Source organism: Tripterygium wilfordii, chromosome 8 (assembly GCF_013401445.1).
Source record: "Tripterygium wilfordii isolate XIE 37 chromosome 8, ASM1340144v1, whole genome shotgun sequence".
Taxonomy (NCBI): domain Eukaryota; kingdom Viridiplantae; phylum Streptophyta; class Magnoliopsida; order Celastrales; family Celastraceae; genus Tripterygium; species Tripterygium wilfordii.
Window position 1 is genome coordinate 2368941 of NC_052239.1, and position 24870 is coordinate 2393810.

At 36.9% G+C, this 24870-nt stretch overlaps 4 protein-coding genes and 1 long non-coding RNA gene across 8 annotated transcripts; 2 read left to right on the forward strand and 3 right to left on the reverse strand.

Annotated features, from left to right (window-relative positions):
• Positions 1-93: 93 nt before the first annotated feature.
• Positions 94-2934, reverse strand: LOC120004004 (transcription factor MTB1-like). Its single transcript, XM_038853199.1, has one exon. It carries the CDS (start codon positions 2409-2411, stop codon positions 558-560), a length of 1854 nt encoding a protein of 617 aa, XP_038709127.1. The 5' UTR covers positions 2412-2934; the 3' UTR covers positions 94-557.
• A 6253-nt stretch (positions 2935-9187) lies between these two features.
• LOC120004065 (protein kish-like) lies at positions 9188-15762 on the forward strand. 3 transcript variants are annotated; one of them, XM_038853290.1, is made up of 6 exons: positions 9232-9315; positions 9672-9743; positions 9923-10054; positions 10571-10605; positions 10945-14985; positions 15409-15762. In XM_038853290.1, the coding sequence occupies exons 5-6, from the start codon at positions 14050-14052 to the stop codon at positions 15484-15486; spliced, it is 1014 nt and encodes a 337-aa protein (XP_038709218.1). In that variant the 5' UTR covers positions 9232-9315; positions 9672-9743; positions 9923-10054; positions 10571-10605; positions 10945-14049; the 3' UTR covers positions 15487-15762. The 3 variants fall into 3 exon arrangements, with proteins under 3 accessions (XP_038709220.1, XP_038709218.1, XP_038709219.1); XM_038853291.1 differs by having other exon boundaries at positions 9923-10048; XM_038853292.1 differs by lacking the exons at positions 9923-10054; positions 15409-15762 and adding an exon at positions 9779-9885 and having other exon boundaries at positions 9188-9315; positions 9672-9697; positions 10945-11270.
• A 167-nt stretch (positions 15763-15929) lies between these two features.
• Positions 15930-18794, reverse strand: LOC120004066. Of its 2 annotated transcripts, XR_005469454.1 has the most exons (4): positions 18580-18794; positions 17414-17496; positions 16227-16352; positions 15930-16189 (listed from the first exon to the last, which is right to left on the reverse strand). XR_005469454.1 is itself a non-coding variant. In XM_038853293.1 (3 exons), exons 1-3 carry the CDS (start codon positions 18656-18658, stop codon positions 16323-16325), a joined length of 192 nt encoding a protein of 63 aa, XP_038709221.1. In that variant the 5' UTR covers positions 18659-18794; the 3' UTR covers positions 15930-16322. The 2 variants fall into 2 exon arrangements, 1 of the variants encoding a protein (XP_038709221.1); XM_038853293.1 differs by having other exon boundaries at positions 15930-16352.
• A 1179-nt stretch (positions 18795-19973) lies between these two features.
• Positions 19974-23147, forward strand: LOC120003797. Its single transcript, XM_038852888.1, has 2 exons — positions 19974-20638; positions 20783-23147. The coding sequence occupies exons 1-2, from the start codon at positions 20279-20281 to the stop codon at positions 21410-21412; spliced, it is 990 nt and encodes a 329-aa protein (XP_038708816.1). The 5' UTR covers positions 19974-20278; the 3' UTR covers positions 21413-23147.
• Positions 23140-24278, reverse strand: LOC120003798. The gene is made up of 3 exons (XR_005469376.1): positions 23815-24278; positions 23326-23442; positions 23140-23242 (listed from the first exon to the last, which is right to left on the reverse strand). It is a non-coding gene; the product is annotated as an uncharacterized LOC120003798 (long non-coding RNA).
• Positions 24279-24870: the final 592 nt, after the last annotated feature.

The window sequence follows — 24870 nt, forward strand, 5'->3', positions numbered from 1 at the left end:
CAACAATGGCCATATTAGTCAAAAGCAGAAAATAGTAAACACTGCAAAAATGTGCAACATTCAACCATCTAATAAAAAAGTTAGCACTGGTGATTAACAAATGAAACTGGACTTTATTCTGAAGAGATTTTTGCAAGACTGGGAATATTAGGCAAAATACAAGAGAGTTTCCATGGCAATGGAAAAAAAGAGAGGTGCAGTGACACAGGGAACTCACTTATATTGATAAGATTAACTTGGCTGGTGATGCACAGAATTAGTGAGAAAGAAATGTATAGAAACAACGCTAATACGCCAAAGAAATTTATCAGTTGCCTAGTAACCAACGATCGTTGTTGGTTAGGACTGGTAAATTTAATTCACCTTGCAAAAATATAGTTGTAACAGAATATGTATACTATAAACAACAATAGAAAACTTGCTGTCCTATTTTGGTTAATAAGCAGTTATCTACTGATCTCTTTGATGTGTGTACCAAAAACCTCTGAAGAAGCATCCAAATAGGTTCTTCGAAGGATATTACCCTTTATGGACTATGGTGAATTGCGATCAGTGTGCTACCCAATTGATGTTGACAATGGCAATATGGCTTTGGATTCGCGGGAAATTGCTTCAATCAACTTCTCCTTTGTGAGCTGCTCGGATCCTTGAGACTTGACAACAAATGTATGAAACACAGTATCGTTAGCTGTGGCGAGTTTCGACTCAACCACACTGATCTGCACATCTTTCAATGCTTGGATGACTCTCGATGCAGGATGTGAATCCAACGGGCAGCTCACCCTTACAATAACCTCATCATGGGAAGCTTGAATATCAACATCAGCAGGCCGCAAATGATTTTCTGCATTAGGAGTTCCCTCAAAAGAAGAAGCATTTGATGTCCCTCTATCTGCTTCCATGGCCTTGAGCTTTGCCTGAAGCTCATTAATATAAGCAATGGCATCTCCCAACAAGGAAGCTTTGTCCATCTTTGATATATTCGGCACCACAGCTCGCAATGCATAAAACCGTTGATTAAGCTTCTCTCTCCGCTGCCTTTCAGCCTCGACGTGATTAAGTGGTTCGTCTCTTCCATTTGCAGGCTTCCTGCCTCGTTTCCGGGGTCTCCTATCATCAGTTGCGCCTGGCCCCTCATCCTTACACAAAGCCTCTACATCTGAATGTTCAGATTCTGCATTAACCTGCATAGAAATCACAGGTGGCCTTGAAGTAGCCCCTGAAAAATCAATTTGCATTGGACCCTGCTTCTGTGACTGGAAGTTATTACGCCGAAACCCTTCCCTGACCCCATTAACAAGGTCTTGTAGATTGTTTACAGAAGTTTCATTCTTATAGATATCCGCCGCAGTCCCTTGTTTGATGCCATAACTCTGCGCCCAATTTGAGCCATGATGACCATTTCGAGTAGTCGTAACTCCAAGCCTATTCCCATTTTGGTAAGCATCCCATGAAGGCCTCTCCTCCATCTTTCTCACTGCAAGTTTCTCCCTAAAATGGGGATGAACACGACCAGCATTAAAATGAGCTAAATTGTTCAAGTCCTGCCCGAAAATCTTCGAAACCCCATCCCTTCTCTCCACTATCCCCAAATGAGAAAATTGGGAATTGACATCCTTCTTTTCATTCACCCCTGGCACACCAGCAACTACTGGCCTATCAACACTAATCTGTGGCGATGGATTGGACGAGAACAATGACCTTATTGACTGCACCAACTGTGAGTTTTCCGGTAAAGATCTCGCTGACCCCAATTCAACCACCCCGGTATCCGTTGGCACCAATACAATTGTCTGGATACCAGCATACTTAGCAAGAAATGACCTTAGGCAATACTCTGTACCCGATCTCAATGCATCATAGATCCAAAAATGCTTCCCTGAAGCAAAACACTTCCCAGGACCACCTTGTCCGTGAGGGAAGCAGAAATACATGGATGCCAGAAAGAACATCTCAGTATCAGTAACCCTGTCCAGTACCAAAGCATAATTATCTTCATCAGAGCCCCCAAATAATGTATGGAGCTTATGAAGCACCCTCTTTCTCATCTTCTGCTCAGTTTCATAATCAAACCTGGGAGTCAGAGTTCTCATGGCAGGTGACTGTTCTCCTTCCTTGGGTTCCCTACAAGACCCATCTCCCCATCCCAATACCCAATCACCAGACTTGGACCGCGAAATCTGCCAGAAGATCGCGTAGTTCCAGCTGAAATTGGAAGAGTTGGGTTGCTCGACTAGATCGGAGAGCTTGGTCTGCATATTCTCATCGCTTCCCGATGTCAATATGAGGTTCTCATTAGAGACTGGGTTCGAAATCAAGTAATCATAAGCTCGTGTCCCCAAAACGGCAGCAACCATGTCCTTGTCATCGTCGCCCCACCCTAAAGCGACCGTACCCACTTCAATCTTCATCTCCAAACACCCAAACAAATTCTACCCACAAAACTAATTGCTTCAAATTTCAAAACCCAGATCAAACCTTCCCCTAAAATCTCCTCACACACCGTTATACAGATAAATCCAATGCATTAAACCGAATAACGAATCCGACAAGAATGGCCTTACACATCCGCATGCCCACAATATTTTCAGATCTTGGAGCTCTAAAACCGAGTAACATAAAAACCCAGAAACAATACACTAAAATTATCCAATAAACAAGAGAATTGGAAGAAAAAATACACACCAGTTACAGGAAGCAAATTCAGTTCATGTTGGGTGAGGAAGCCAAGTAAGAGACTCAAGACTTCTCAGGCACCGTAAATGTTCCGAGAAAAGAAAATTATCAGTCAAAGTTCGGAATTCAAAAACAACAATAAATGAGAGCTTTAAGAATCTGGTTTCTATTTGTAGCAAAAATGAAGACAAAAAAAGGAAAGGGAGAGAGGTCGGAGACGACGAGGGAGGCGGAGAGGGCTTTCTTTGTGCTCTCTAAATCCCAAATCCCAACTGCATATAAATGGAACCATGGTTAAGTGAAAAGGATTAGAATCAAAAAGTAACCATGGTTTAACTGTTGGGGATAAAAGAACAAAAAAATGGTTAGGTGTAATTAGTTTCTTGTTTTACATAATAATTAATTTTATTAATAAATTATATAAAAACCAACAAAGCACACACATGGGAATTCCCTTACACATAATTTATTTCTATGATTTTTAAGGTAAAAATTAAAAAGCTTGAGAGATAAAAAAGAGGAGACCAAGCACTATTGATGGCGTGATTTTCATGGACAAACTTTAGCACACAAGTTAAAGCACGTGCAGCGGCTGTGACTGACAATTTCTTTTTGTTTTTTATTGGAAGAATAATCGAAAGGCCCTTGAACTTTGATTATTAGATCGATTGAGCCCCTAATTTCATTTTAGATCAAACAAGTCCCTAAATTATTTTACCGAGTTACCGTTAGCTCTGTGTCACATTTTCCGAGTTAAAACCGTCTCTAGTAAACACATCAACGATCTTGGATGACAAATGTGACCCAGGGCTAATGACAACTCTTCATAATAGTTCAGGTGCTTGTTTAATCCGAAATGAAGTTCGAGGCTCAATCGATCAAGTTGTTAAAGTTCAGGGGTTTTTTCGATTCTTTTCCTTTTTTATTTGGGGAGATTGATGGACCAAAAAAATTATAAATGTGTAATATTTAACATAATGACTTGAATGATATTATTTTTCGTTCAAAAAAAATTCAAATTCATCGTGATTAAAATATCAAATATTTCGAGATTATATTGATGGTCTATGATTGTCATGCTCGATTATGATGAATTTAATTTTTGTTCTGAACACAAAAATGCATTGTTATATTCGTCATGTTAAATCTTACACATTTATAAATTTTTTTTAAAAAAAGACATAATGTAAAAGGCCTGTTTGTCTCAAAGCTATTAGTTTAATAACAATACATTTTTAAAATATCAGAGATTAAATACGATATCTAACTGGAGTCCCCCAACTTTGAATTTGTCAATGCATGCAGTCTCGAAGACTTTGAATGATAATCATCTTAAGATTTCCCAAATCTTTCTTTCTTTTTTTTTAAGGAAATTTCATTAAGATTAAACAGGATTACATTCAGAAAGCATAAAGATAGGTAATGGACTCTGGAACAATTTTCAGGCCAATACAAGTAGAAGCTGATAGTCGACCTAAAGATGCAAGGGCATCGGCAACTTTGTTTTGATCTCGGTAGGTATGAGTAATTCGGTGATCAATCAAGGAAATCGAGTTTTCTTACCTGACATCTCAATCCATCTACGTATTGTATGTTTTGTACCCTCATCAGGCTCACACGTATTTATTTTAGAAATAATCCTAACTCCCAAAAAAAACCCATAACCTATTTTGTTGGGGGAGAGAGTGTTTTATATGGCTATTTGAGCATTCACTCTGGAAGGTTATGTATTCGAATGAGTGAGATAAAATTATTTCTCGAATTAAAATACATGCGGGTATGAGTAGGGTCTACCTAGTTGAATCGAAATGTCAAGAGTAAGAAAGGTAAGCTTTTGCATCCACACAAACTATGTGGTGTTCATGTGTCACTCTACGCGTTTTTATTTGACTCATATAATACATGGGAAATTGGTATCTCTCCTATTATTTCCCTTTCAAAACAAACAAACCTTATCACATGCCTTCTTTTTGTTTAATAAATTGGGATCATGTAGCTTTCGAGAGCATTTGCAAAGGTCTAACAAGAAAAAGAAAACGAGGTTTAGTACGGTGGGTCCAAACCTAAAGCAACTTGCTTTATCTAAAGATAAGATTATAAGATCATGAACAAATAGGAACCGTCAATCCTTCTTGATATTCACTCATCATGATGTAGAAAGGTTAAAAAAAAAAAAACACCCTTGTCCTAGAATACCCCAAAATGTTTTGATGAATTTGAGGTTTCAACTTTTGTGGCCATTAATCAAACAACATTATTGGACCCTCAACTTGAGTAGCATCTAAGCCAAGTTGAAAGCTGAAAAATGAGTTGTGGGCCTATTTATACTGTTTAAATAGTTATGATAGGGATATCAACAATTAATATTCCAGTTATATTGATTTCTGAGTTATAAATAAAAGATTTAATGTGCATCATGCTTGAGATATAGAGCACACAAATTTACTTGAATTTTGTGCATCTAACTCAACATCTGAGATTACTACGATATTAATTGTTTACTGAGATTTTTATCATTTTCGTCGTTGAAGTACGCTAAAGATTATCAAAGACTTGTAACGCAATAAAAGTTACGGAGGACTCACCAATCATTCACTATGCCTTGGTGCAGAGTAACTCATTCAGAGGGCCCACCACAAGAAGCCACTCAATCACGATGCAAGAAACCATGGAAGTGTTCGTGCGACGACGCGATAATATTGAGTCATTAACTCTAAAATTGCAGACAGTTCCTGTTCCACTGCGATCCTTAGATATATTTTCAAGTGTGAGACCCGCAATGTTTTTAATGTCAAAAAGCATATCTAATGACCAATAGTTCCACTGCCTGCAGTAGACACAGCAGGCACCCCCATTCGTAATGAGTTACACGAGGCGTTATTTCTCGTCAAGAACATGGTGACTGTTAAATTTGACAAACAACTGAAACAAGGGTGGTAAATAGTGGAGTAAATAGAAGACAACAGTAGAAACGTCATCGTTTCATAAGAAAGAAAGAGAGAGAAAAAGTGAAGAGAGATAGGTCATGAAACTCGTAAAAAAACACGTGATGGTATTGTGAACCGCATGTTGTGTGCAAGAAGAACATGACGTGCATTGAATTATTTTAGGTTTTTTCTTTTTATATTTAACTAGTTGCATGCTCGCGATTCGCGCGACACATAATTAATTTAAAAAATAAATATTTTTGATAATTTTTCGATACTTTATTACCATAATGAATAACGAAGCTTGAATTATAGAAAATGAAAATAATTATGAGATGAACAAATAACTACAATACATTTTTCTCAATATGTTAATAAATAATTTTCTAAGAATGAGCGAAAAATTTGATACATAAAGAAAAAATATGCTCAGAGTTTAACAATTATTTTTTGCGTTGGTTTTTTGAACAAAGTTGTAAAATAACTAAAAAACATCTCATAAATTATAAATTCTATAGAAAATATAGCGCACCTTCTTTATCTCCTAGTTTTTACATCTCATTTATTATTGCTTCTTATGTCAGCAAGCCATAATTTTTCATACTATGTCAATAAGCATATATAATATATAATTTGTTATACTATGTATCTCACATTTGATTGAATTCTTCATTTGTATGATCATCCACTAAGGGATTATCTTATACGGGATCATTGGGATCATCCTCTATGAAATCTCCTAAGAATGCATCCTAAACTGGATCTTTTCCATCATCATTGGTTGTTGTTTGACAACTAATTCCATGATTTGTAGGGACATATCGTTAGGAATTTTGTTGAAATTGTTTATTTTTCCCATGAAGTTTTTGTAGTATGTCTTAGAATTTATTGTGATATTATATGTTTTTGTGTGTTATTTTATACTTATATTATGAATATGTTTCATTTAAGCTTTTATCTTTTTGTTTTTATATGTAATTAATAGGTGATAATTGATATGACTATTTGTTGTATTATTAAATATCATTTTAAAATTATTTGTATATTATTAATTGTATGTGCTTGTGGGTCTTAAAGTTATTTAATATATTTAATTTTTTCTTTTGTTTTTTGTGTAGGTTTTTTTAGAGGCATCCACGTGACACCAAGGAGAAGCCTTTTGGATCCTCCATTATATATATATAGATTGATGGTTCGTTTGGTTTGTGGATTTGAAGATGAGAATGAAAAGAGAATGCCAAGAAAATTATTTTTTGGCATCCTCATTCCTTGTCAATATTTCGATCAAACTGTTATAGTACTTTTCCTAACATCATTGATTTCCATGTTTGGTTATAATAAAAATTGCAATTATTTCACTTCATATGACATATTTAAATTAAAAATAATACTTCAATTGAAATATACAAATTAAAATTGTAAAAATAAAAAAGAAAATTTTATTTTTATGTGATCAAATTTAATCTATGAAAAATAAAATAATATAAAAATGGCATTTAAATTACATAGTTGTGGGATATTGTCAAAATTATGTGTTTTAAAATGACATAATATGTTTTTTAATTAAAAATAAATGAAAATTTCAAGGATTCATTTCTTTTTTTGGAGGAAGGTAGAATTTCTCATTTAGGAGGAAATGAGAATTTCTCATTTGGAAGGAATCTAACTTTTCTTTAAATTTTAGATTCCAAGAATTTCATTAACCAAACATAAAAATTATTGATAAAATAAAAATTCTTATTTATGGAAAGTTGAATTCCACGAACAAAGTGACACCTTTTGGCTTTGGCTTGTAAACGACATTTGATTGTACGATGTCATTAGTTAAACAAAATATTAATACGACATGTCGTTACCGTAAATTATTGGCCGTATCCTATTTTTTTCCCCCGTATATTCAGATGTTCCAACTTCCAAGTCAATAATTTTAGATTTAAATTTATTTCACTGATAACTCATGCATATTTTCTCTATTTCCGTATTTCGGTCAATCAACCCTCTTAAATAACACAAGCCAAGAACGGTATTGATGTATCGAAATCTGAACACACGCAGATACCACAAAGTTCACGTGATTCAAGTCACAGTGACGGGAGAGTTCAAGTTGGGCGCACCTCGACGTGGGCGGGCCCAAATTTAGGTAGCCATGACGAACACACACGGGTTCAGTTAACAAAACCACCGACTTTTGGTGCGGTTCCCCGCAGACCCAACACTATTAGCCACGGGTGGCGGGGGTCTGTTGCTCAATAGTGATGATGGTCCATGCCCAAGAATCTTAAACATTCATTCAAGGTTAGTTCATACATCAATTTTCTACTAATGTTGCACGTTTTTGACACTGGTCCCATTTCCTTGTCTCACATATATATAGAAGCAATAAGCAGCTGTTAGTTCCAAAGATAATTATGTATTTTTTATACTTAGCTAGTACAAGTGGGATTGGGGTAGGTCGAGTGTTGAAAAACACTGGACCTAACTGGTGCACTATTTTGGTATACTAAAAAAAATTTAAAATTTTTTAAAAAATTATAAATGTATAGTATTTGGTATGACAAATTTGATGGTATTATTCTGTCTATTTTTAGTACAAATCGTGCAAACTAGTAATATTCTAATATTTGTAAAGAATCGTGATTGACGATCACATATCAATTGTTGTCTTTTTCTTTTACCCGAACAATAAAAAATGGTCAATGTTTTTGTTAATCGACTTTGGGATTTCAGTAAGTAATTTGATGTTCTAAATGTGTGGTCTTTAAGAGAGAATATTTGGAAGTGTTATCACTTAAAAAGTCTCATATCGGCTTGGTATTTACTCAACCGATGGGTTAATAAATCCAAAGTCCATCTTTTATATATAACAAGACTTTTTTTCAAACATATGAGTTGGGTTTTAAGCCGTAGTAGCTGGGCTTATTCAGTGAGTTGAACTTCGGCCTGTAGTAACTTGACTTGGGTGGGAAAAAAAAAATATGGACTTGATGTATTAACGAGAATCGATAAATCCAAAATAGATAATATTATTGACATGTATAAGGATGTAGATTTATGATAGAAGTATGTTCAACAATGTGTGCATTTGATATTTATATATAATTTATGATCCTTTTGATGGTAGTAATCATTGTGGTTAATTAGGTCTTTTCCCAATTGTGCATACAAACAAATATCAAATTAAAATATATTTTCTAGCAAATAACAAATGGATTATACTTATTTTATGTGGAATCATATTTTAATTATCTACGTGCGCTCATGGTTTCAGACTTTTAGATGTTCTATGTGTGCGACTGTAGTATTCTGTTATATACGCATGGGTTTGATGACCTTAATTTAGGTTTATATTATATATTCAAAAGGATAAACTTATTTATTGTTTTTCTCGATAAATTAATATTTACGCTTGCCCTAATATTGTAACACTATTTGCCTATTTGGCACTGTATGGGCTTTGCCCTTGGTACATTATAATTGCTGGCAAAGGGCTCTCCCTTTACACGGCACCGTTTCAGTTAATAGATGATTATAATGGGATACGACAATGGGCCTTTAAGTGTTATGATGGGCTACTATTGGGCCGAGCTTGGAGTTTCGGATTTGATATAATCACACACTGGAGCAAAATCAAGCAAAGAACCCGCGTGAAGGAATCGTCGCTAGATCGGGGAATGTCTTGAAACCATTCGAAGTTGACATTCTGTTGAAATCGGTAGGTTTTCTTGTCTTTTGAATTTTCAAGATGCTAGCGTTAATTTCTGTGAGTGTTTCGATTGATGCAAACCTAAACGACGCTTTTCTGCTTAATTCCAGTAGTTTTGAATCCACATTTTATTCGATTTTCTATGCTGCGAAAGAGAAGGGAAATTGCAGTTCTATTTATTTATTTAACAAATGCATTATGAGAGGTGTTTGTTGCTTTATGTAAGCGAAGTGTTCACGGTACTTGATGATCGAAAATGCCTATTTATTTTGCCAACTTAACCTGAAAACTAAATCACATTTACAAAGTTATTGCTGATGTTCACTTTGTTCCTTGTCTTAAATCAAATGTTTTCTTTGTTCCAGATTGGAAGCGAGAGAATTTAGACATGGTAAATCCTTAGATTGCTGACTTATGTCGCCGTTGTTTAATTAGTGGTAAGACTATAACGTGGGATTTGTTGGGTTTTCAGTCAGCTCTCTTCAATTTCCATTCATTCTTAACAGTGGTGCTGTTGGGAATTTGTACATGCACTTATCTGAAGATGCATTTTCCAGCTATTCTTGAGCAGAGAACAGGGTATGTTTTTCAGCATGGTTTTTATTTTTGTTTCCAGGAGAGTTTGGTGGATGATGTGTGGAATATTCTTGTGCTTATTTTCAACATGCACGGTGACTTCAGTTCCCCCCTTCTCCCCTCCTCAATTGGAAGCTCGAAATAGATCACGGGAAAATAGAGCATGGTTACTGTAATGTTTTTGTGGTTGTAATAGATATTTCTGTACTTTTATAAGTGTGTAGAAACATCATGAAATATATGGTGACATATCTTCAATTGGTCAAAGCCGAAAACCCCAAAAACATCTTGTCCAAATCAAAGAATGCAATGTGGCAAATAATTTTAGTTTGGTTCTTTGCCTTGTGGGCTTTTAACCATTAACCATACATTCATGCATGTGAAAAGCACAACTCCCACAAGTATTCCTGCAACAAGGATACATAGATATGACGAGTCTTACCAATTTGCAAAAATATGCCCTTCCTCTATGGTATTAATTTTATTGAGGTATTACCTTTCTAAGTAAGCCTTGCCATTTCAAGGTTTCCAGGATATGTTGTCCTTTGGTCCTTACCACTTCAAGTTTGGTTCTTAGAACTTAATTTGGGCTGCCAGTAGAGATCTAATGTGTCATTATTAGATTGTCTGCAATATTGTTGAAAGTGGTAATTGTGGAACTTATGTTTTCAACATATTTTATTGACAGGTTTCGCGGTTTCTTTTGGAAGGCGGCAAGAATTGGTACACTCTCATATCTAGTTTCTTTACCATTGTTTATTAAAGCTTCAAGTGTTTTATTCATTTTACTTTTTACTTACTCCCCCCCCCCTTTGCCCTTCTCTTTTTATGCCTTTTTCGGTTTTTCCCCTTGATTCCTCTCAAATAACCCATTTTACTTCTCTTCTTTTCCATTATTTTCAACTTTACACTTGTAGTCATGCAAACTACAGAAAATAAAACGTGAAAAATATTACTTTGATTGAAACTATATTCTTTGTTTATGTCATGAGCTTTATTGGCTATGCTATAATGCTTTCCAATATGAATGACTGATATGTATTTCTGTGGTTGCTGGAGTAGGTGAACGGTTAAGCCCCTGGATGGCTGTAGGATGCTTCTCAGTGGGTGTTTCAATAATATTTTTCTGAAAACCATCTTGTCTGTGAGAAGTAAGCTTTGTTTTTCTTATGGGTTTATGTCACCCACCCCACAGTAGTTCATGAAATGGACTCCTTGATGATAATTGCACCAACACTTTTTAACGAATTGATTCAAGAGGCACCGTGGCATTCTTTGTACAATTTGGTGATATAATTTCCTGTAGGTAATTGACTTTTATTTTTACGGAGAGTATTGTGCTGGTATTCTTTTTTCTCCTAATGAATAGGTTACTTTCACTGTCCAAATTTGTGATGTTTGTTGCTTATTAATATATACCTCTTTAAAAAAAAAATTTAAGGAAAAAGCTTCTGTTTCTCCTGGAGATGCAAAAGAAGTTTATCTGTTTGTCAATGTTCAATGTACAATAGTGGGATAAAATGTTGAGAATTCATTGTAGAATGTTGCGCTCTGGCTTGAATTTGTATAAAAACTTGCATACCCCATTCCACATTGCTGGTACATCAGAAGTATCATAGGTCCTGTTCTGGGAACATGCTAAGTTTTCTGTTTTCCCTTTGTTTTACTTTGGACAATAAGCATTTATAACATTTACATTGCATATTCCAAATTTCTTGCCTCTAAAAATGGTTATGTTATTTGATGCAAAGAGTGAAGATTTAAAGATTGGGCAGGTCTGGGCTTGCCTATGAGGAAAAACATGTAACGAGATATATCAAGCTTATGCTTGGAGCATCCTTAATGTCTATATTAGTATATTGTTTATTCGGAAAACTTATATCTGTATCTACACATGTCATATAAACATGAAACATAGAGGCCTTGGAGAACATCTCAATGATATGAACTTGTCCCCTCCATGTAGAATTTTGAAAGTTCCATTGTCAAATTCATCCCCAGAGAAAATACTGGCCATGGGGTAATCCTGTTGAAATATGTGACATGTTCAGAAACACAAACCTGTTTATGCAGATGTTAATTATTGTTTTAGCAGTTTAATGACTATGTGAATTACTTGATAGCTTCTGTAGATGGTGGCCTTAAAATGAAAAGATTTTATGTCAAGGTACATACCTTTTCTCTAGAAATCAAGAAGTAACTACACTATTGGGACGTTTATGTCATTGTTGGTTTGATGGCTATGGCATTTTACATTCGATCTCTTTAATTATTGTTCTTTCCACTTACTGACTCTTGGTAATGATTATCTACTACAGCATGCCATGATTGTTTCTGTAATTTCTTTAGCTGCTCTGCTGTACACACATTGATGGGTATCTCATATACCATCATTTTCATTTTATGTTCTATAGTTTCCTTATCTGTTCTGTGGTACACCTATTGATGGGTATGTCATATATCATCATTTTCATTTTGTGTTCTCATGGATACTGCTGAGTAAGTCCTTGTTCTTGGCTATGGAGTTCTCTTATCTTAACATTATGATTTCATTTGCCACACACAAAAGCACTTCTCTAAGTTCTATGTAACACATAAATCCCAATCTTGTTTGTCTTTTTGGTATGAGGATAGCCATAAACTATATGATAAGAGTTCTATTCATTTGTGTAGCTTACGTGGTTTCTCAAACTTTTGTGCACTATTTCTTTTGATGATTATTTCATTACTTCATGCTTGCATGACCACGATTGTCGGTTAACCTTTTTGCACTATTTCTTTGACTCTTTCTTATATATTGAACTTTAGTCTGATAAACAACACAGGGGGGTCCAGAAGTTGATACATTGAGGATTAGATTAATGAGCACTTGCTTAAATAACATTGGTTATGTTCATTGTCGTTGTTTGCTTTATCATTACGGTGTAATGTGTGTTACACATTGTAGCATTGCTCATGCAAGCAGCCTCAAGTCAAATGGAAGATAAACAAGTTGTGCTTTTGCTGCAATCAGCTTTTTTAGTGCTTCACATATTTATGTAGAAAGTGACAGTTTTTCTTTTTTTCTTCTTTTGACCCTGTTGTATATGGACATATGTGGCCAATTGATGTGCAAGTCCACTCCTCTCCCTCTTTACCCTAACCAACTCTGTCCTGGCTGACAAGTTTACACCTAATGCTAAGCCCCAGAAAAGTTCCTGAGAGATACTCAGCTGGTTCAAACTCCGGACTTTAGTGGCATGTATTCGCCTTAAGTTTAGAGATATAACTAATTATGCTATTGTCCTGTGATTTACACCTAACTCTAATTAATGAAAATAGTTTGTCATCAAGCTTGATCATATTTTCATTGGATGATTGAAGTTTGATGTAGAGAAATCACTCTCTAGGGGGGTACAAGTATCATATCTCAAATCTTGAATTTGACTTTAGTTTAAGTTGTTGAGCTCCTAGGTAACATTTTCCAGCTGTAGTTGATGCTTTACATCTACACTAGTTCCTGCTTTGATGAGTGGATAGATCTCGAATCTCACATACGTAGTCTGATTTCAAAAGGACATGACTAAAGATGCACCAGTGTCACTGCCAAGATAAAATAGTTGGTAAATGCATTAACATTTGTTTTGTGGCAGTTAACAATTGGCTCTTTAGGCCAGGCATTTGGTGGAACAAGTAGGGGTTAAGCTCCTGCAGTTTCAATCACCTACGTCACGTCCGTTCACCAAATTTAAAAAATTATGTTCAACTCCATATTGGTAAACAGACTGGACGTCTGTCTATAGAAAAACTGTAGTGACTTTTATTGTAGGGACCCTCTTTCGAACAAGTAGAGGCCAAGAAGCACTGTTCATATCACACGTTGGCATCCAGTGTGTAACTTCCTGTCACAAGTTAAGATTGTATGTGCTCAGTACCGCCCACAAAAATTTAATATTTACAAGTTGAAATGTTTGAAATTGAATATTTATGCCTCCCTTGCAACTCTCTCTTTTTGTTTTTTTGTGCATAAAAGAGCAGCAAAACTTGGGTAAAGCTGAGGTCACTCAAGTCCCAAAGATGCCTGCTTTGGTGCTTTATTTTCCTTGTCTTTAGTTCAAATATTAATTGGCAGGTTAGGTTTTTTGGTATGGTAATGACCTTCGCTTTCCAAAGACTAATAATACCCATATGCCAAAAATTAGTTGGAAGACAAAATTATCACATCATTTTCAATTCCAGACAAAAAGAAAAAAAAACTATATTTATCTTAATTATTTAATAGTAAAATTTGAGTGCATTATATTAATGCTTATGATATCCTTCACTGCTCAACCGCTTCAACGACAAAGAGATGACCAAAAAGGATGGCCTTTTGTACTGAGGAGAATTTCCTTCCTCTCCGTCATTGAATCCCCTCTCTACACTACAAAACCCGTTCGACAAAAGTCCCAAGAGAAAGTACACAAACCCATAATTATAGTCATGGGATCTGAAGAGGCGGAAGTACTAGAATCAATTTCCACACCAAAGCTGCAACTATTCTTGCCTCCAAGTCCAAAAGCACATGAACCAGAGCGGCCATGGATGGTGGCCTCACCACTCCACACTGCAGCTTCAGTTCCATTTCGATGGGAAGAGGTGCCTGGCAAGCCCAGACCCTGCTCCACTCTCATCAATATCCCCACTCAAAAGTGCCTGGAGTTGCCACCAAGGCTGTTAATGGATGCTGAAACTGCCAAACTGTCCTCACCCTCCACAGTCTTGGAGGGTCCTTACATGGGCAGGTCGAGGTTTCAGTCAACTTCATTTTCGTTGAAGAGGGAGTCTTTCCGTAAGATATGGAGTCCTCAGGTAGGAAAGTTTGATCCTTTGGTTCTTAGCAATGGGGATGGTAAAACAGGGAAAGTGGGTTTTGGTTCTTGGAGATGGGGGAAGAGTCCTTTTAAGGGTAAATGTGAGGTTGTTGTGGGTAATCATGTCTTTCCATCTTCAGTGGATGGAGAGAGTGATATCAATACAGAAGATGATGATGAAAGTTGCAAGAAGAGAAATGTGAAGACGACAACAGAGATGAAAAGATCAGGAAGCTATACTATTTCACCTCCTGCGAGGCCTCACTTCTGGGTAAGTTCATTGAAACTCATGGGCTATTTTTTGTTATTTTCTGCATACCAACTTAACATCACTCAATTACTGTTGTAATAATATCATATGACCATAATTACAATCTCCATGGGGTAATAAGTTAATGAGTTCCAAGGTCTCTGGAGTTTAGGACAGAAAGCAGCTTGTTCTTGAATTGGCAATGGAGTAAATTCTGGGCTAGAACATCCCCAGTAGACCTTTTAACAGGCAGCTTCTTGAAAACAGTAATTAGATTTGCAGGGTTGGGAAAGTAGGGTCAGGGTAGGTTCAGTAGATGGAGTTGTGGGCTCTAACCCAACTTCCTGGATTGGGCTGCCACTCAGCAAATGGCGTTAAGTTTTACTTCCAGTTTGCAGTTTGACCACAGAGTCACTCCTGCATTTGTGTTTTGGATATTTGCAGGCGACTGTTTATGAAGGCCTGAAGAAGGTAGTTCCATGGAAGACCAGGAAACTGAAGAAGGATGGCATGCTGTATTGACTTTAGATTCTCGTCCCTTTGGGGACATCCAAGATTCGGCGCCGGGCCGGCGACTTCTCCTGTGTTGGTACTTCCTCACTGTAGCCTTCAGTAGCTAAACTGAGATGAGCATTGGATGCTCCTGCAATTTCTGTGTGTCAAAATTGCGAGTCCCTTAATCTGGAATGTAAATTTACTGGATGATCCCGTTCTTGGCTATGTTTGACGATTACTGGATAAAAATATAGCAGCTACAGTCTGCATTATTTTGTCATCTAAGAATGCAGGTGATAAAAACCAAATATTTTGTTTGCTTTTGCCCACTCAGAATCTCAAACAAATGATCCATGAAGTGGCTAGGTTGTCAACCACATTTAAAGCTGCAACAAGTACCACAAGACTGAATCATATTACTGCGATGCATTGCATCATTAAATTATTGGCATTAACTGGTAGTAAACCCAGAAGCAGTAATAGTGTAATACTTCTCATTTCGACTCTTCATGGGAGACCAACATGAGGCCCAGAAACAGTGTGTACAAGAGAAGCAGATGGAATAATCATAGGGATCCAAAAATGCAGTGGATGGTCTTATCTATTCCAGCTTAAACACGAGTCAGTCAGTTTACTCAGTTACAGATATTGTGCAATTAACTTCCAGATTGAGAACTTGCACAAAAAGTTTTGATGTTTCAAAGTGAAATGCTTCTGAAAGTTCCACAATCTAAAAAGTCCAGCTTTTATTCAAACGGTGGAACAATAGAAGCGAAATGGGTAAATGAAAAAAGAGAGAGAAAAAGAGAGACTGGCGGCGGTGCTTGAAATTCTTTTAATTGCATGAATGAAAGATATCACACCTATTTTTTACCCGTCACACCTGCAACCACCTGCAAAAAATAAAAGACATTGATAATAATATAAAGCGCCTGAAAAACATGGTTTAACTTTGAAATTCATCGCAGTAAAAGTTGAAGCTGTGACATTAACTAAAAGCATTATGAACTCGTCTGTTCATAGGCCAGATTTCAATCTAATAGGAGCTCCCTAGTTCATGACATTGACAGATATGAAGCACATTTTGAGTTCCCTATTCTAGATTAGACCACCTGGGATTCAACTTTAGCCATGCAATCTCGGAAAGATGATTTATTTGTTCCTCGTAACATAATTTCAATAAAAGCTAATCAAATAATGAGAACTTCTAATCAGTTTACCCTTTGGACATATAAGTAGCAAGCCATATTGCTACAAGCCTACAACTCATTGTATGACAATGGAAGTAACAATCATAAACATGTATGTATACTACCCTTAATTCATCCCAGGTCAAATGAGAGAAGCATCTGAATTGCATAGACCAATTTTGCAGAAAACAAGCCACTATAGCCTTAATTTATTAAGGTGTTATAAATGAGGGTTAGCAGTCATTGCCATCTGTTAAGAACCAGGCCAAGCGCGAGCCCATACACGCACCCAACAGGCCCATACCTTCCTCAACCAGCCACACAAGCCCAACCACTACCCATACATGGGCTGGTTGTAGCCAACAGGCCCAATGGGCTACTACCTAGAAAACATATTGGTTGATTAAGCAAGGCATTTGCCCTCCTTATCAATAGATCACAACTCCCACATCTAAGCAATGTGGGATGTTCGTATCACCATCCCTATAGGCTACTGCACAACTCGGAGCTCAAGGATTAGATGTTCAAATAGAGGATCCTTAGAGCAGCCATACCCATAATAGACTGTTCTCTAAGTTTTGCGTGTCCCTTAGTTACTGGCCTAAGAGAGACCTCAACAGCTACCATTACCAGCCGGATTAAGGAAAAATACCCACTAACATCTCTCTAACAAAGCTCAAATAAACGTAGCGTCACAGAATAAGGTCAAGAACAAAACAAGCTCTTCAAAAATTAAAAATCAGCTAGTGAAATTAGATACTCACATCACTTAATGCAGGTTGATTAACTGGCTTGCTTGTTTCATATTTATCCAACATGGGCCTTACAACAGCTGGAAGGAATAGACCTGAAATGCATATAACATAATAACTTCATCATAAGCAATTATATAATACCCAATTTCCCAAAAAGAATAATGTAACAACAAGCCAAGTGATGTTAGCTCAGAAGTATCTCCCAACTCCCATTGCCTCCAATCTAGTCAATCACTGAGTATAACAGATTGTTAAATTTCTTATCTACAAGCATTCATATGAAAAGATTCCAAAACATTTAGTATTTTTTTTTTAATCTTAATTTAACTCTGAGATCATAAATCCAGTCAGGAGGCATAAACCAAAAAATTTCAAGTCATTGGCAAAACTCAAGAAATTTTTGGTACCTAAGTATTACCTCAACTGTGTCCCTGATCATAAAACATTTACCTCTGCTGTTTGCCACAAAGTAGAGTATACACTATTTTTCCAACACTGTACATTTCTAATTGCTACACAGTTATTCCACATAACATATGGCTGAGCGCTCAACTTCATATATTACCCCTAACCTAGCCTTCCTATGACTTCCCACAAAATTACCAGAACACATAGGAGAACCCATACTTTTAATTCCACCCGTTCAATATACAATTGCAATGGTTTATGAAAAAAGACAAGAGCCCCAATAATACAATTATATAAATGCAGTAAAACCTCTATAAATTAGCAATCCAGATTTACATTAGAAACTAATTGATATACGATCAGTTAAAGAACCCCAAAGAAATGCCAACCCAGACGGAAACGGTCACATGAAAAAATTGAAAACCCAATCCAAAACAAATTCTTTATTGTAACCCCATACCTATTTTTCGGCATCAAAAATAAATTCCAGCACGAAGCTGCAAAAATTACAGTTTACAACACCTAAACTCACAAAAATGACAACAATTGCCAGATTTGTATCGACGGGAAAATATAGTAGCAACTGAATATACTAATACAATAATGCTTATCCAAAACACATAAGTACCATAATTTCGTATACAAGAGTAGAATCACTGAAAGTATGAAATAATTAAATAAATGAAAATGGATTTGAATGATAAAGATGTGAGCAGGCGATGCTAGGGTTTAGAAAGTTCGTATTAGGGAAGAGAAAATGAAAGTACCAAAACCACCGATGAGACAAGAAGCAGCGACAACAGGCTCTTGTGCTACAAACTTCCTGAGGTTCTCCATTATCGGCATCTCGCTTCCTCTCTAACGAGTTTTCTGGTCCGTTCTTTCTCGGATTCTTCGACGATAGAATGGATCGTTACTACCAAACGGAGCTTCAGCCAAGTCTAGACGACAAGATCCAAGGTCCAGGTAACTGCTGATCGGGCTCACCTAACAAACAAAACGAAATTGTACATGGGCCCAGCTATATTAAATTTTCATTGTCGGCCCAAGTCGTTTCTGAAGCTTCTGCCACACACGCCCTGAAAGTAGGATGACAAAACTCTGTCCGGCCTGAATAACCTAAGTTGTCTGACCTGAATTAAACTAAATTTGTACATAAGTTATATGTTTGAAATATGAGTCTAAACACAAAATTTTTGTTCGGTTTAAAACTAGATCCGGGTCTAAACTCAAAAATTTTGTCCAATTTATTTGTCTAGACGCTCGCCCAAATTAAGTTATTATCCTAATTTAAACCAATATGAATTTGGTCAATTAAATACGTTGGAAGTTCAATCTACTGCGTCTGCAAATCATGGCGTTCTCTGATCACTCCTTTGACTTTCACCACCGTCTTACTCTTGTGCACCGAAACCCAAAGACGACTCCTTCTCTGTTGTTTCCCAGAGGATGGGATGATGAAGAGACATTGTTTTCCACTTAAAGAGATGCCTTGGCATTTGCACTGGCTAGGAAGAGCAGGGTCATCTTGCAAATTACAATAATGAAAACACCCACGAGAGTTGGACTTACGAACTTCCGCTTGCGCTAAAAGTTAGCGTGGTCAATTTTACCATCTCAGCCAACAACCCATTTATGGGTTTATAAAGAGGAACACAATGAAGCATATGTTTTCCTGCATTGAAGTGTTTCAACTATACTAAGGCCATTTTCATTTAGTATGTTATCAGTACTATGCTTTACTCTCAAGGATTCTCCTTCCCACAAGAGCCTGTCTTAGATTGAAGTAAAGTATGCCCCCTTAATTCATAAGGAACTGCCTCTGAATCCTGCTTTAGTTCTAAGATTTTGGCGCCGCCTTCGCCTTTTTAGCGGCACAGTTCCATATACTATGAAAAGCCTAATATATAGAAGGTTGGGGTCTAAAGCAGAGAGAATCTACACTGTAAATCAAACTTAAACAACACTTATCAGTATGGGAAGACAAAACCAGTAAAGTTCCAATTAAGATTTGGTAAGGAAAAGGTAAAGGAGCAACAGAGAACTAGATTTAGATTCAAAAAGAGGAACCAAATCAAAATCGAAGAACGCAAAGAAGAAGAAGAGGAAGAGGAAGAATCTTAGTACAAGTAGTCAAAAAATTTTGGCCCAAGAAACATAATTTAGCATTACTATAATGAATGAATAAAGCGTCGCTGCATTATACTTGATTTTTATATAAACAAAATCATAATATCATATCTCTATACGGACTCCTTTTCATTGTATGCGAAACGACAGATTCTCCTAATCATCCTCTCCACCCTGTATGGGACACACCCCATAATTGCACCCAACACTCCTACTAAGCTATTATTCACAATTCTTTTTCTGTTTGAAAACCCTTTTTTTTTGTGTATAAATATCAATCAATCTCCATCACCTTTTACCCCACCAAAACCATTCCTTCTTTTTTCTTCATCTTCCATGATGGATCCTTCATGCACTTCTTCTGTCAATGGCTTCTACAACTTCCTAACCAGAGGACTTGAAGAACTTCATTGCTCAATCCTCTCCCACAGTCTCTTGTCAGTTCAGTTCCTTCTAAAAGTCCTCTCCTCCCTCCAATCCTTCAATTCCCAGTTAATCATTTTGGTTCATAATCTTCACCTTCCTGTAGGGGAAAAATGGCTCGACGAGTACATGGATGAAAGCTCCAGACTTTGGGAAGCTTGTCATGTACTCAAATCAGGCACTTCAGGGATGGAAAACTATTACTTATCTGCAGCCAACATAGCTTCCTCCCTCGAAAACTACCATCATTTTGATAGACAAACTTCTCGTCAGGTCAGTAATTCTCCTGGTCGTATATCTAGCTTAACTTGTAAGTTATGGGCGTTCGCACCTGAGAATGTTTATATATGTATGTATGTATGTATATATGTATGTGTTGTTGGTTTAAGTGATTGAAATGGTCTAATTCTTGCAAAGGTTGTTCGAGCAATAGTGGGTTGTCAAAGGGAAAGTGTAGGATTTGAAGAGGATAACAGGAGCTTGATGGAAACAAGAGTTGAAGCACTATCACTAAGACTTGATGGGAATGCATTAGCAGAATCAAATTCGAATGCATTCAACGGTTTTCGAGGTGTTCTTTACGCAATGAGGAATGTCAATTCACTGCTGATAACAATACTGCTGGCAGGGCTTGTATATTGTTGGCCTGGATCGATTTTCCGCGATCGAGTATACGAGGAGGGACAACAACACATGATGCTTGGCTCTGCCTTGATGGTTTCCATAGCAAGATTGCAACAGAGAATGGAAAACGAGAGCAATGGAATCAGCGATCAACGACCGGGAATCATGCTTTATGAGTTCAGAAAAGCAAAGGCTACAATGGAGGAGATGAAGCTAGAGATGGAGAGTGTTGGGGATTATGAATTATCAGAAGTCTTGCTGCATGATGAAAAGATTGAAAACTTGAAGAATTGTGTTGAAGAGTTGAGATGTGGAGTGGAGGCCATAATTGGACAGCTTGATGATTTCTTTGATGAAATAGTTGAAGGAAGGAAGAAACTTGTGGACATGTGCACTCATCATAGAAGTGACAAAGCAAAATGAGAGGTTGATAGACAGTTACAGTAATCATGAAGTTGTGAAGGAAACAACAAAGGAATTGCCATGAAAAGATAAGAAACAAGAAGAATATTATTTTTTTAGCTTCAATGCAAAGCAAGATTTTCACATTCAAGGGCAGATTCTTCTAGGGTACTAGATTATGTGCATTTTTTTTTGTCAAACTATAATGAAGGAATCAAGTGTTTTGTGTGTTCATATATAAAGTATACGATGACACATTCAGCAAAACAAAAATATATATATATGTATGTATGTATGTATGTATGTACTATGTATGTATGTATGTATGTATGTATGTATGTATATTCATATTCAAATAGCAACTTCATGAGCAAGTGACACATTTGGCAACTTCAAGAAAGAAAAATACCAATGCATGATTTTTGTTCTTAATATTCAAGTCTGCTGCCCCTAGTGTTAAGGAAAACTGGAAAAGTAAACTATTTTGACTTAGGCTGTTATTGTCGCCATTTACTGAAAAAGAATGCTTAATTTTCCACAAAATCCTTCTCATGTCTGGTAAAAGAAGAATGCTTTTACCAAAAAAGGGGGGATTATGCCATCCCATCATACGACAAATCCACAGATCAAATTAGACAATGATAGAAATCTAAATAAATAAAGGAAATCTTAGCTCTCTGTTTTCTTGCAAAATTTGTGGGTCAGCTTCTTAGCATCATTTTCATTTCGTCAAACCAAGCTACCCTTCCTGGTTTACATCTGATTGGTTTTGAGTTATGTTGCAATTCACAGGCCAAAAACATAAAAGATATTATCCGCTCTGAGCCGCAGGCTTGTACGGATTTGTTCTTCGTAGACTATCGCTAGTGTTTCATAGGCCCTAAACACTTTTTTTGCAATGCAAATAGTGTTGGGCTTTACTTATAAACCACATGTTGGATTATGTTAGACCAATGCGAAAGTACAAGGAACTGGCCTCCAAGCACAAGAGCTTCTTGCAAATGTTCTATCATACTAATGTACGATGTGGGTTATCAGTAGGTGGATATCTTCAGGAGGATATGTTGTGATAGTATATGACTAATCATTGTAGTTGTGGAACAATTGTGATCAAGTGGGGGAAAGGACACCACCACACTTAAGAGAGGAAGGAAAAAGATTCCTATGTTGGATTTGAAAACTGAAAAGTAGTTTTCAATCTCATGATTCATGTGTCCCCGTCAATTCCAGTTTTGGAAGAAAATGGTCTTCCCTTCTACACTCTGTCGAGAAAATCCGTGAGTATTCAAGTATTTTTTTTAACCAAGAATTCCTCAACCCAACATGACTACTTGACAGTTGAATCAGCTCTAAACTCGGATCGCTAACCTAGTCCGCTCCACGCTGACCACATGTAAGACTGGACTGAAGCCCTTGTGGGGAGAACGAGGCCGAAGCCCACAAAAGAGAGTTAACTCAACAAAACCTCCCATAGGCCAAAGCTTCTTTGTTAGGTTGTTGTATTCAAGGATATTACTAAGTAGAACAATCCATATTTATAATTTCCAGCATCTATGAGCTCTATCACCTGTGCAATAAGCTTCTGGTATCTTAAGATTTGCTTCTCCTTTTCCACTTCTTATCTTGTTCACAATATTTTCTCATGAACCCAGAAGAAAAGAAACAAGACCAGAAAATAAAAATGAAAACTTAGCCATTCAAGCATCGGCCTTAAAGAAAGATGCACAAAGCAAAACTGGCACTTACAACCTTGAGATCCATAGTAAGATACATGGCTGCACAGACTCAGCTCGTACATGGTAACCGGAGGAGAAATCAGAAACCTTCAGACAATAACTTAGCTCACCTACACTGTTGAGGGTGAAATGAAGCATTAACCCAGAAAAGGGAAGAGAGGATGGTTAACTAAAGTTTACTTCAATCCATCCTCTTACCTGTTCTACAGCAGAGTGCATCTAAATGCTACAGGAACCCATGACGTATATTGTTCCCAGAGACTTGCCAATGTTACTTTTAGTCAGCAGAGGAGATCATCCTATATGCCTGCAATGCTATCCAAAAAAGGGGACGTTTAGAAACTTCCCTTTTCAAAGGACTGGGACTGGGACTGAAAAAGGATCATAAATACTTATTGTAGAAGACCATTCCGGCTTCCTTTACAGAACTTTAATGAATACAAATAAACAATGGAGAAGAAACTGGTCGGCCTCAACATTTTCACAATGGATAGATTAAACAAACGGATTCAAAAAAAATCTGCAGCATTACCAAAATCATTACACAGGATTCTTTACTCATTGCATTCAATGCATCAAATAAAAGGGAATCGAATTCTCGACTCGATCCATTGACATTTCAAATTCTATATATCATCCGTTGCTTGTAAAGCTAATGCTCTACTGAGAAGTGTGGAAGTCACAAACCTGTTGGCAAAGTACAAAAAGCACATTTTCCAGAGGGCTTCTGCCAATGGTATGCCGAAATAGCACGAAGGGTTTCTCATTCATCACCAAAATCCTTATCCTTCAGACTGACTCGCAGGCAATACTTTCAAAAAGGGTTGGCAACGGCAAAAGCTTGTAACCAAAATAAATGTGAAATGGACCAAGCCAGCCAACACATGACATAAAGAAATTGGATATGACATCAAAATCGCTGCCATGTATGAGATACAGGATGGAAATCCTTTCAAATTGCATCTTTCACGCCAACTCAAACGTCAAAAACCTGGCATTGCAAACTGAGTTGCAAGAGTTTCAACCGGAGCTCGCTAATGCCTGCATTTCCTTCTCAACAATCCAGATGCTAAAGCCTGTGCAGGCCTTTTGGTCTAAAAGGAACACTTTAGGGCTGAAGTGGTACCAGGAGAGAGTGAGAGACCAGTTTAAGCTGGTGGTGAGAGAACTGAGAAATACAGATTTCTGAATACTTTGATCCTAGGTAGCCGATATAAGAGGGTATGTATGGGCTGGGCCAGCACAGCCCATTAGATGAGAATGTACTAATAGCATGGTACCGTTGGGTTTTACCATCACTCTACGGACTGCCGGCCCAGATTGGTGGGTCTGGTTGGACTGAGCTACCTTTAATTGTTCAAATCCGGGTACATATGGTCGTAGACTGCTTGTCTTGACCCAACAAATTTGAGCCCATAAATATGTACATGAAATTAATGATGTGGTTTTTAACAAATTTAAAAATAAATAAAAAAAAGCCTACGTGTCCGACATGTTTGTAATTGCTGTTTCTTTTTTAGACAATTAAAAAATAATTATTTTTTTTGTCACGAATGTGTGGTTCCAAAGAATGTGGGAATAGACGAATAGTTGTATGGCGATGTAAATTCCGCGTGCACACATACACGCCACGTACACGGCGCATCAATGCGGTGCTTGCTTGCTGCTGCTTCTTTTCTTCCCGATTAGTGTGATTATCAATTTATGTGGTTAGCAGCATTGCACGTTTTCTCGTGGCAAAAC